This window comes from Podarcis muralis, chromosome 1 (assembly GCF_964188315.1).
Source record: "Podarcis muralis chromosome 1, rPodMur119.hap1.1, whole genome shotgun sequence".
Lineage (NCBI taxonomy): Eukaryota > Metazoa > Chordata > Lepidosauria > Squamata > Lacertidae > Podarcis > Podarcis muralis.
In genome coordinates this window covers 57087881-57100517 of record NC_135655.1, presented here as the reverse complement: position 1 = coordinate 57100517, position 12637 = coordinate 57087881, and the positions used below count along the sequence as shown (strand labels likewise).

The 12637-nt window shown below is 42.7% G+C and overlaps 1 protein-coding gene across 2 annotated transcripts in view; it reads left to right on the top strand.

The window, feature by feature from the left end:
• Positions 1-12637, top strand: part of LOC114596534 (catalase-like) — a 44019-nt gene that overhangs the window by 16393 nt on the left and 14989 nt on the right. The window contains exon 1 of one of the 2 annotated variants that reach the window (XM_028728259.2): positions 4266-4504. The exons of the other annotated variant lie outside the window; for it this stretch is intronic. Within the exon in view, the coding sequence (XP_028584092.2) occupies positions 4439-4504 (66 nt within the window). The 5' untranslated portion in view covers positions 4266-4438. Of the gene's footprint in view, positions 1-4265; positions 4505-12637 lie in introns of those variants that run through there. 2 annotated transcript variants of the gene reach the window in all.

Genomic DNA, 12637 nt, shown 5'->3' with positions numbered 1-12637 from the left:
TAGTTGTTAAAAATTAGGGTGATGAGTGACTTTCTTTTTGTTTTCTTCTCCGTGTGATAATGTCCTGTGTATTTCCTGTGACAAAGATGGCAGCAATCAATTGGACTTGATTGTATAAGCAGCTTATTAATTAACACAGCTTTCAAAGTCTATTGAACTTCATGTTCAGTGCCAGAGTGTATTTTCACTTGTGAGAGGTTTAGAAAACTTACTCTGGGGAGCAGATGACAAGTTTGAAAATGCACAAAAATTGTTTGGCTCTAGTTAATTAAAGAGGTGGTATAGCTGGTGAACCAGCTCAAGGCGGTAAAGACCCTCCTAGTTAATAGCTGCCCCGTGGGCAGCCAGGAATAACGACTAACACAGTGGTACTTTTACATCATAAACTTGGCTTCTTGAACTCAGGCAGATTTGAACCTGGCTATCCCCTACCCTCAAATCTGGATTTAGGTCCATTTTATTCACACTCATCTAGTTTTATTGGCAAGGCTGTTTTTTAATGTACAGACTTGTTAGCAAGAGTAGTGAAAACAGGAGGGTCATTCCGAATTCAGTTCGATGTTTATTACGTATCGAATCAGAGAAGTACCTGCCCTGTTGGGTGAATCATCTCAGGTAAGATAACTGGGTGGTATGTAAATCAAGAGTAGATATTCCCTTCCTCTGACAACAGAATGTGGAGAGTTCATCTCATGTAGTTCACAGTTTGAAGTTTGTGCCAGTGCCTGCTTTGAAAGCAGAAATCACAGCCCGCTTCTCTCCTTCAGTTAATAAGTCTGAAAGTAAATATGAGGTCTGTAATGTTAAGGGTTAAGAGCTTCCTTTGAAAGAAGACTCTGCTTTTTCTTTTCTCTTTTTTAATCTAAATTAGCTTATTTTATCTTACTGTATCACAAAAAGCTTTATCAAAATCTTATTTAAAAACCCAAACTTACTTCAAAACCTGTTATTACCCACAGCTGTAGATAATTACATATTCTATTGCACAAATTAGCAACATATAAAAAAGCTCCTTCCTACTAAAGACCCCCGTGCTCTTTAAAAAGCTGGGGTTTGTGGGCCTATCCCAAGCTGTGGGGCCTGGGCAGGTTGCAGCAAGCTGAGAGAATACAGAATTCATGCATTATAGGTGCTTTTGCTGCATCCACCTAGAAAGCACTTTCCAATATCAACCCTAAGTGGCAAAAGAAATCTTATGAAACTTTCTCTCCCCTTATGTTTTTGTCTAAAACAGTTCATGCCTAGAACAAGTTGTAAATGGGTGTTCATGGGTGTTGGATTAGACAGCTCTAAAGGGATCTTTTAATTATCCAAGCAAAGGTGACATGGGCAGGAGGCAAAGAAACACATAATTACTATTTTGCCTAGTCAAGGTAGGTGTCCGTAATATAGCATGATAAAGGTCAGTTGGGGAGCAGTTTCTCTTCAACATTTCCTAATTAACCTAAAGAAGCAAAATGGGCAGAACCTATATATTGTAACTGATCAATAAATACTGTTTTTATCAGTGTTAGAATACTCACTCTCTCTCTCTCTCTCTGTGTGTGTGTGTATATATATATGTATTTCTGTGCCACCATATCGTAAAACATCAGGGAAATGCACAACATTAAAACATGAAATACAATAATCTTTAAAGTGATTGGCTAATCAAAAATTTAAAAATTAAAGAGCCATAAAGGACTGTCGGCATAAAAAGCTGTTCAAGAGAAGCCTAAAAGTCAAGGGTGCCTGCTGGATCTCTGTTGGACGATGTTCCATGACATAGGAGCAGAGGTTCATTAGGCCTTACTATTAAGGCCTTAACACACAATTCTTTTTTTTAAACAGAACTACATACATACATACATACATACATACATACATACATAGTTAAGTACTTCACTGTGAGATCATCATATTTCTATTTTGGTAGGTATTAGTAAGTCTAGCACTACAAAACCATCATGCCAAAACGTGTTTAGTTAGCCCATGCAGTCCTCTTCTTCCGTATATATAATTCTGCAGTGAATGGTGCTGAGCATGAGCAAAGAGTACAGATCCAAGAAGCTGCCTTACAAGCATAGGGTGGCACTGGATGCTGCTGCACATGAATAATTCAGTCGATACATACAAACCTAGGTGCAGATTTAGTGAGGCACATGTGTATCCAGGTGGCCATTTGACTGCACTTCAAACCTGTATAAAGTGATGCTCACAAAATAGATGAAAAAATGCACCTTCCAAATCCTGTATTACATACATCTAACACAGTTAATCATGAACTGAATCTGGCAACCATGCAGGGAACCATGGCAGGGAAGAGTTTCTGCATAGCAATGGAAAGTTCTTGACTTATGATTGCATGTTTAGCTCTGTGTACACAGTGATATAAGAATGTGTGCTTCAAGAATAACCAGTGTTATGCAAATAGAGATAGGCTATAATAATATTTTTTCTTAATTAGTGTTTCAAGCAAGAAGAGATTAGCTCCACCTACTAGAGTTAAAAGTTTTAGGTGTATTAATTAGCCATCTTATACTCTGGATAAGGAGTGTTTCATGCTACATACAAAATAAGCCATGAAACCAATTTCACCCTGACATACTTTCTGACAGATAAACTAAACTTATGGCTGCTAGTAATATGCCACTAATGAAAGTATAGAATTACATTTGCTTGTTGATGTCAAGAAGAAATTATTGTGGCATTCTGGGTGTTTTTGTCAAGTTATCATCTGTTTACGTATGCTCATTATTTTTCTCCCAATAGGACGTGTGTACCATGATTGTGGGGATGCGGGTGGCGCTGTGAGTTAAACCACAGAGCCTAGGACTTGCCGATCAGAAGGTCGGCGGTTCGAATCCCCGCGACGGGGTAAGCTGCCGTTGCTCGGTCCCTGCTCCTGCCAACCTAGCAGTTCGAAAGCACGTCAAAGTACAAGTAAATAAATAGGTACCGCTCCGGCGGGAAGGTAAACAGTGTTTCCATGCGCTGCTCTGGTTCACCAGAACCGGCTTAGTCATGCTGGCCACATGACCCAGAAGCTGTCTGCGGACAAATGCTGGCTCCCTCGGCCAGTAAAGCAAGATGAGCGCCGCAACCCCAGAGTCGGCCACGACTGGACCTAATGGTCAGGGGTCCCTTTACCCTTTACCTTGATTGTATTGTACAGTAAACCACAGAGGGGAAAGTAAACCACAGAAAAACAGACCCTTGCACCTTTAGTTTTTGCTCCTGCTGCTTTAGGCTTAAAACTACAAATTAAGTGGGCTTACATGGTTTTTTTATAGTATTATTCTTCACTGCTTATATGCTAAAAAGGCTTTTCTCTGCCATCTGTTCGTTTTCTTTGCACAATGCAACCTTTGTGCAGCTAGTTGCAACAGAAAGCTAGACTTTTTAACCCCTGGATAGGAAGATATAGAGACAGCGTTTCTTTTCACTGCGTAGATGAGAAAAGCAGTTTGGGGTGGGTGGCTGTGCGAGCTTGAAGAAACACAGGGTTATGTCTCACTGTGTAAGCTGCTTACACAGATTTTTAATTTCGAAAAGGAAAGAGTAGCCCTCACGGATCTGACTTAGTCTGTGTTAGTCGGCGTCCTATGCTTCCTATGCTACTTTTGGAGCATCTCCCTCTCCACACCGAGAGGGGAGTGGGACAGGGGGTCGAGCTCTGCAGAAGACGAGGGCTTTTCTGCAAAGAGCAGCCTCCTTTTGCTTTCTTGAAGGAGCCTGGGGTGGGAGGGAGGATTGTTCCAGCGAGCCTCCCAGAGATGAGCTCTTCTCTTTTGGGTTCCGCCATGCATCCTCTCTCCAAAGGGAGATTGCTGCAGGCTTATCCATAACCTTGTGCTGACCTTGGCCGCCTTTGATCCTTAAGTGTGAATTGAAAACTGTAACGCTGCAATTCCAGACACGTCTACTCGCAATTTCCCCTCAATGAGCAAAGGGATAATTGCTTTTGTTTCTTTTAAGAGTACACATGGGCAAGAGGAACAAGATGTTTTGCTGCCGTTTCTCCTCTTCAACCCTATAATCCTCCCCCCCCCCTTTCCCGCCCTGTACCCCGCTTCCAGCTTTCCCCTGCGGGCTCCTCAGAGCCCTTTGCCAAACCACTTTTCTCTTCACACCCTTTGCCCTTCTTGACTCCTCCTCCTCGCAAGCTCTTGCTTTTCGGCATGTTTTCCCCGCCTCTAACTCGCCCGACTCCCAATAAGCATTCGAGAAGGGCTTCGGTGAAGAAACCTTCCAGCCAATCGGGACTGAGAAAGGCGGGTCTATACTGAAGGCAGTTGGCATGCCGTTCTGGACCGGAAGGCTTGTACTTGCTGGTCGCGGGTGTGTGTGTGTGTTTGTAAATCGCGCTCCTCAGCAGAAACTCGCCTCCCTCACAGGAGCTCGTCGGTGCCGAAAGTAATCGCGCGTCGCGGCAGCGATCTCGCCCAAGTGGCACAAAATGGCGGGCAGCCGAGACAATGCAGCGGAGCAGATGAAGCGCTGGCAAGATCTGCGGGGCTCGCAGGTACAGAAGGGACACCCACCCCTCATAAAGCCATTGGCACGTTCCACCCCTGCGCTCGGTCGCTACGTATCGGGTCTGCATTCAGCGGGCTGTTCGGCGGGCGCGACCACGTTCTGAGAGGCGGCGGGGGTGTGCGAGCAATGTTGAAGGGAATGGGGCTTCTGTGGCTCTGACATTGTGGCAGGCGTAGCTTTCGTCCTTTTGTATTGTTGAAATGCCATATGCCAGCACTGTTTGACCCGAATTCCCTCTCCAAAAGTAGAGGCGGCGGAGGAGCTCTTGTCCAGCGTTGCGTTCGGTCCCCCTTGTGCAACATTGCACTTTGGAAGGGGCGATGCTAAGTAGGTTGTGCAAAGGGTGACAAAAGTGCAAGCTTGAAATGCTCCTAGCCAAGGATTTCTTTTTGCATCCTGGATAATCTCTGGAGGTTGGGATTGGTTTGTTTATCATGGCACGCAGCACCGGCTGTCTGGCAAAAAGATTTCCATTGCTAAAGGGTGGAGCAGTTCGCAAAGTGTTATCAAGAACTGCAATAATGCTGCAAGGTTTAATCATGATGGAAGTTGAACTTGAGAGAAACCTATCTTACTATGTTATTTCTATCAGGGAGAGTAATATAATCATTTGCAATTAGAGATAGAGAGTCAAATATGGCAAGTTGTTTAGTGTATCATTTTAGATAGAGAGGTACTAAAGTACAAGACCAGGTACAACCCACCCAAAGTGAAGCACTTCCCCTGCTCCTTTGATTTCGATGGAAGGAATTTAAGAGCATAATTCCCCCCCTGAGTACTTAATTCCCTCACTGAGATCAATAGCAGTTGTTAATGCCATGGGTGAGTGTGTGCTGATTACACAGTTTCCTAACTTATCTGGCCAACAATAGGGAAGGCAGTAGAAAATGGGAGACACAATCTGTGGCAGTAGCCTCAAAAGAAATAAGAGGGAATGCCAGTGATTTGTACAGGAATCAATATGAAATGGCACAAATTAAAAATAACTGAGCTCAGGGGGCTACAAGCAACGAGAGATTAGTGAAGTGGTGAGTTGCTGGCATCTGTCTTGGGAGACAATGGAAGATTGCGCCTTCAGGGGTAAAGTCACACCTCTGAAGAGTTACAGCGCCTGCTGTGGCTAACTGCTGCCTCCTGCCCTCCCACATTGTTTTTGCTGCCTTGGCAGCACTGAAGTGAGGTTTCCAGGATGCAAGCCTGGGCAGTATATATGGAGGTCATAGGCTGCCCAAATGATAAGACCCCACTTTCAGTCTCAATTATGTGGTCCAAAGGAGAAAAGTAAACAATACATTTGGCACCAGCTGGGCTGCAGGAGTTGCCAGAAGGAGGCATACAGTGGTACCTTGGGTTAAGAACTTAATTCGTTCTGGAGGTCCGTTCTTAACCTGAAACTGTTCTTAACCTGAGCTACCACTTAACTAATGGGGCCTCCCGCTGCTGCCACGCAATTTCTGTTCTCATCCTAAAGCAAAGTTCTTAACCCGAGGTACTATTTCTGGGTTAGCGGAGTCTGTAACCTGAAGCATCTGTAACCCGAGGTACCACTGTACAAGAAGACATCGAAAGGGACCTTTGAAACAGGTTTCACAACCATATCTTCTTGTTATGAAGTAGCACTGAAATGTACTGGGCTGGTTAATAATTTTGTTGCAAAACATGATGGAAACTAACTGGAGCTAGTTAATAATTCTGCTAGTTGGATCCTGTGGTTCAACTTGGACCATGATTTAGATTTGCATGCTTATCTTTCTGTTCTTGTTTACAGTTTCAGTATTCTCTTTAGTGCTATCCATAATCTGCTGCCCAAATTGGCAAATTATGGTTAGCCTTCATTCTCCATATTTGAAGCAGAAGCCAATTTTAAGCCATAATTTCCAATTCTGACTTGGAGGTTGAAGGCTAACTATATATATTTGATATTGTGGTGAACTATGGTTGGTGCTAAAAAAAGAAATGGACATGTAGGCAGTGGAGAAGAGTAGGGTATGTCAAATGTCACAGTTCTATAATTGCTTTGAGAGATTCCCGCCCTGCCCTCAATCAAGTAGTATGTAAATTTTATGAAATAAAACCATGGATTTGAAGCTTGTTTGAATTTAGACAATGTGATAGAAGGTATCAAGATAATAATAATAATATGCCATCCATCTGACTGGGTTATCCCAGGCACTCTAGGAGCCTCCCAACAAAATATTAAAAATGCAGTAAAACATCAGTCATTTAATTTAGATGCAAACAGCTTCAAATACTGTTTTTACAATTTCTGTTTGTGTAATGAAGTTGTAGCCCTGGCCTCTTAGTTACTGTTTTGCAGACTAACCCCATTATTGACTCATTGTTGCTGAAGACTACAGTAACCGGTCAGAGAGTAGATACAGATGAATCCTTCGTCTGATCCACACAAGTGTCAGGGCATGTCACTTTTGCTTTTTAAGAAACTCTACGAATGTAGATGAGAGTGTAGCTAGGAAATTGTTTATTAGCATCATATATATGAAGGGATAGAAATTAGATCAACTTTAAGCTGTAAATCAGGGGTCAGCAAACTTTTTCAGCAGGGGGCTGGTCCACTGTCCCTCAGACCTTGTGAGGGGCTGGACTATGTTTTTTGGGGGGGAGGGGGGGAATGAACAAATTCCTATGCCCCACAAATAACCCAGAGATGCATTTTAAATAAAAGCACACATTCTCCTCATGTAAAACACGCTGATTCCCAGACTGTTCGAGGGCTGGCTTTAGAAGGTGATTTGGCTGGAGCCAGTCCCCGGCCTTAGTTTGCCCACCATGCTGTAAATACCGTATTTTTCGCTCTATTGGACGTAGTTTTTCCCCTCCAAAAATTGAGGGGAAATGTGTGTGCGTCCTATGGAGCGAATGCAGGCTTGTGCCATAGCCGCGCGCAACCCCTCCGGCAGGGAGAGGCTGCACGGGGCTATGGCTTCTTTAGCCCTGCCCAGCCTCTCCCGGGAGGGAGAGGCTGCACGGGGCTAAAGGGGAAGCGAAAACAGCGAGCGGGATCCATCCCACTCGCTGCCTTGCCTTCTTCCATAGCTGCGCGCAACCCCTCCGCAAGGAGAGGCTGCACGGGGCTATGGATTCTTTAGCCTCACGCAGCCTCTCCCAGGAGGTAGAGGCTGCACGGGGCTAAAGGGGAAGCCAAAACGGCGAGCGGGATCCATCCCGCTCACTGCCTTGGCTTGTTCCATAGCTGCGCGCAACCCCTCTGGCAGGGAGAGGTTGTGTGCAGCCTGTACGCTGCTCTTTGGGGCTGGGGGGGGAAAATATTTTTTTCTTGATTTCCCCCCCTAAAAACTGGGTGCGCCCTATGGTCCGGTGCGCCCTATGGTGCGAAAAATACGGTACTTATTTGGCATAAGCTCCATTGAAAGCAATGGAATGCACAATGGAGTGTACTGTATAGCATTATCCCCCATTTTACATAACCCACCTTTATTCTGTCATGAATGCAGAGCAGAATACATACAGTTCATGAGCAGTCAGCTGTCCAGACACTAACGAGACTCAAAACTTCAATTAAGTGGCCTCATGTGCTAGGGTATTTTGATGCTCTGAGTCTAAGTTGACTCATTGGTCCAAAAGCAAGAGCAACTTTCCAGTGGTGGGGTTTCATGTTCAAGGGTCTATATGTTGTTCTTGTCTATTTTTAAGCTCTTTTAGTTTGTGTGTGTTGTAATAGAGTGAAAAGGCATTTAAAGATAACTTACCTTTCTATCTTGAGTGATAGTATGTGTGTACTGAATTGAAATGTATCCTGCAAATCCTTCATCATTTCAAAAAGGCACCTATTATCTACTGGTAGTCTTTCATGTAGGGACAATCTCCTCCTGGCTTTCAAGGGGAGCAGCTTGCCCCTCAAATCAACAGTGCGGCTAGCAGGAAGCAGGCTTCTGTCATGGCTCGTATCTGACTTGCTATGACACTGTTTGAATTCTGCTATTTTCATTTTGGGGAAACAGGCAGTCTTCCAAAAATGGACCCTGGGTTTGGCTCTGCATACCCTGACCCCAAAGTCCTTTGAAACCACGTTTTGCATTGTCTTATTTCGTTCAGCTGTTTTGTGTATGAGGAGCAACTTTCTGCCAGCCATACTCTACTGCTGTTCATATTTCACACCTGCTTTCATGTTAGCTGTTACTGTTGTTTTCCATTGGATTTATCGTATAGTATGCTATGCATGCATGTGTTAGTGTTCAAAAGTAAGTTCCACCAAGTTCAACAGCACTTACTTGCAGGTAAGTGTGTGCGGGATTTCAGGTTGCAGTCCTACATCCATGTAACTAGGAGTGCAAAAAGTATATAATAAACATTTTGGATTATGCTTCTAAGTATGTCAGTGTAAAGTTGTGTTTTATTTGTTGTAGTAACGAAAGAAGATCTGCATGCAAATGGATAACTTAATTTAAATTAGATATTTAAATTTTGTCTTGCTTATTTAAACCACTAAATTAAATTACATTGATTAAAATTAGTCCACTCTGGTCCAAATACTTTATTACACCGTGACTGTAAAGTCATCTTCTGATGGAGAACAGCTGAATTTGGTTGAGAGCTTCCATCTGTCCGTCTTGGGACACAATGGAGGAGTGCGCCTTTTGGAGATGAAATCAAACTGTTGGAGAGTTACAGCGCCAGTTGTGTCTGTAGAACTGCATCACAAAAGGGAAAATCAACTACAGCTACGCCAGTGCTAAAGGGATAAAATCAGGATCTATAGTTTGGAGGTTCAGCGATTTCTCTCTGTCTTGATATTCTTGCACAGCACCTGAGAAAGCACCGGTAACCCAAACAGTTATGGATAGAAAGAGAAAGGGGTAGAGATGGATGAAATGGGTAGCTCTTATGTGTACTATCCAAAAAGTTTGTTTGTTGCAAGCACACAAACACTAACATTGTGTGAGCAGAAAGTGCATTGCTGTCATTTGACTCAGTGCTGATTATTTTTCAGAGTGTGGGTTACAAGTTATGTGTTTCTCTGCCAACTTTGCCATACCTAATTTAGAGCTATTGGGTGAATTGGTTATGAGTTGCTGTATAACAAGCAATATTGTTCTTCCCTAAATCTTGTGACATGCTTTAAGTTGGTTTTCTTTTGAATACCCAACACCCTAGAGCTAAATGTTGTTTATTAGAAAACTTTTTCGATTTCACAGTGGTCACAATGCCATGGGGATAATAAGTTCACATAAACTGACAATCATTTGGAGCTCGGGCAGCCTTCATTATCAGAAACTCTTCAACAACCTCTCACAGTAACATGACTGGAAGAACTTCACTGTATCCTTAATGGTATCTCTAATGAGCCACTGTGGAGTACAGAAAAATCAACAGGATCAGACTCCTCCAGTTGGTTTCCTGGTAAATGCCAGGAGCCAAGACAATCTCGGTTTCAAAGCTTATCCTGAAACCAGGCTGACAAGATCCAGAATGACACTTATCCACCTTTAAAGATCAGACTGGAAACTTCAGCGCCAATTGCATAAATACCTAGGCTCCAACAGTGTTGTTGTTTTTTTAAAAAAGGAAATGTCTGCTTTCTTCAGGACCATTGGAAAATGCTGCTGTAAGAAAGATGCCTTTACAAACACCCCGATAAGGTTGGCAAATGTTTCCTAGTTGGCCGTTGCCAGTCAATATAGGCATAGATCAAGAGGGCAAGTTGTGGCATGAACTTCTCCAGGCATCTTGCCTGCATCTTCGTGTATTTTGCTATTACATTCCCCCCACCCTCTCCACTTCAAACTAGTGACACAAAGAAATTTGTTAAATGAACCTACAATTCTTTTAGATTGAAAAAAGATGTCAGATGGTGCAGAACAAGAACCAGGTCACTTAACATTGTGTAACTAAGTAGCTATTTGTAACTCTTGGCTACTAGAATCTGGATGATCTGCAAACATTTTCATGACAGTTTAGACTGAGTAACGTTTCTATGATTGTTAGCTCCTTTTAAAAAAACAGACCCTGGTTTCTGATTGCAGTGCATGCAACAAATTTTATTTCTACGTGTGGATAAGTATAAACTGCTTTCTATCTGAAATTTGAGCCAGGTTCTTGCAAAGATTTCATTCCATTCTAACAAATAATGTGCTTCTACTGTTCTCCTTGAAAGAGCTTATTAAATGTGAAAGGGTTATCTACCCTTAATCCTAAAGGAGTTGTCCAGTCCACAGACCATTACTTTGATACACCAGCACCCTTTTAAGATATGCTGCATGAAACTGCAGAGAAGCACATAATGCTGCTTGCCTTGTTTTATGTGACCTTAGCCATAGTCCTGTTTTACGTAAGGAATACATGATTTCACACAACCGGTTTCTATGGCATGACTGCAGTTGTCATTCAAGACAGGTTGACCAAAATACGTTGCTGCATCATTCCGTTTGGGAATTGACTGAAACTCCTGTCAGCCGTAGCCTGTGCAGAGTAGCTTACAGTGAGAGATACATATGATGGGGCTCAGATAGTAGTAGCTATTTCATGGGAGTGATGATTATCTGGATCGCGACAAGTGGGAGAGGGAGTTTGGTGCCAGTGGAGGATTTCCTACCAATGCAGATGGCAGCTTCAAACAAGTGAGTTTCAAAAGGATGAGGTCAAGGGACACAAAGGTTGACTTCCCATGCTACCCCCTACCCCCGCCGCCCCTGATATATTTGTTTTTGAAAAGTGTACATAAATTGCAAAGTCACAATCAACATCATGTATAGTTTGGCTCTGAGTTTTTCTTTCTAAGAGGTTGGTTATTGCTTTTCTATTTCCTTGTGTATTTTTTCTGCCGCTGCTTTTTGGAACAAACATGTCTTTAAAAATTGCAACAACTAATTATTAACTTTTAGCACACTCTTTTATCAATTTTTGAGGATCAAATATTTCGTAGAATCTGAGAATTGTAGAGTTGGAAGGGATCCCAAGGATCGTCTAGTCCAACTTCCTGCAATACAGGAATCTCAGCTGAAGCATCCATGATAGATAGGCATCCAACCTCTGATTAGAAACCTCCTAGGAAGGAGAGTCCATCAGCTCTCATGGGAATCTGTTCCAGTGTTGAACAGCTCTTATTGTCAGAAAGTTATTCCTAATGTTTAGTCGGAATCTCCCTTCTTGTAAGTTGAATCCATTGGTTGGGGTCCTAGCCTCAGGATCAGCTGTGAAAAAGCTTGCTCTGTCTTCCATGGGACATTTGAAGATGGCCATCATGTCTCCTTTCAGTCTCTTCTTTTCCAGGCTAAACATACCAGCTCCCTCAACCATTCCGCATAAGGCTTGGTTTTCTGACCCTTGATAATCTTGGATGCTGCCCTGCACACAACCCACCTTCTTAAATTGTGATGCCCAGAACTGGACACAGTACTCCAGGTGTGACCTGACCAAGGCAGAATACAGCAGGACTATAACTTGATTGGGACCCTATACTTCTCTTGACGTAGCCAAGAATAGCATTAGCTGCTGCATCACACTGTTGACTCATGTTAAGCTTGTGGTCTACTAAGACCTAAATTTAAACACTGCAGTACATATTTTAATAATTGTTTCTTAATGACAATGACATATTTGTTAAAGTTTCTTCACATCTTACAATTTCCCCAAGACTAGCAGTGCTGCGTGTGCTAGAATGTTTTCTCTTTATTATATTGGACAATGAGTACATGCGTACAATTATACTTAACAGAAAGTTAAGTATAAGCTAGAAATAACCTTTTTCTAAATGCCTTACTCAATGCCCTTAGGGTGAATGAGTATTTGTAGTCGTAAGTTCAAGAATCTAGGTGTAGTTCTTAATGCATGATTAAAACAACTGAGAGTTGAAAATACAATTGACTTTTAAATACTCTGTAAAGGAGCAAAGGCACCTTTTATCCTCTGAATGGGTGGTGCCAGGGTGCTAAAACACGCCTGTGTAGTTATTCCAGAAGACTAATGTGCTCAAGCGGGTGGAGCTGTAGGTGCTGTGGGAGACACTTAAAAATTAATGCGAGGTTACTGTTGTTAATTTAATCTGCAAAGGTTGAGATAATTCACCTGGTTGTCAAGCTTGTGTCATCGCTTGTTATCCTCCATGTGTCTGACTTCCAATATATTAACCACCACCCCAAAG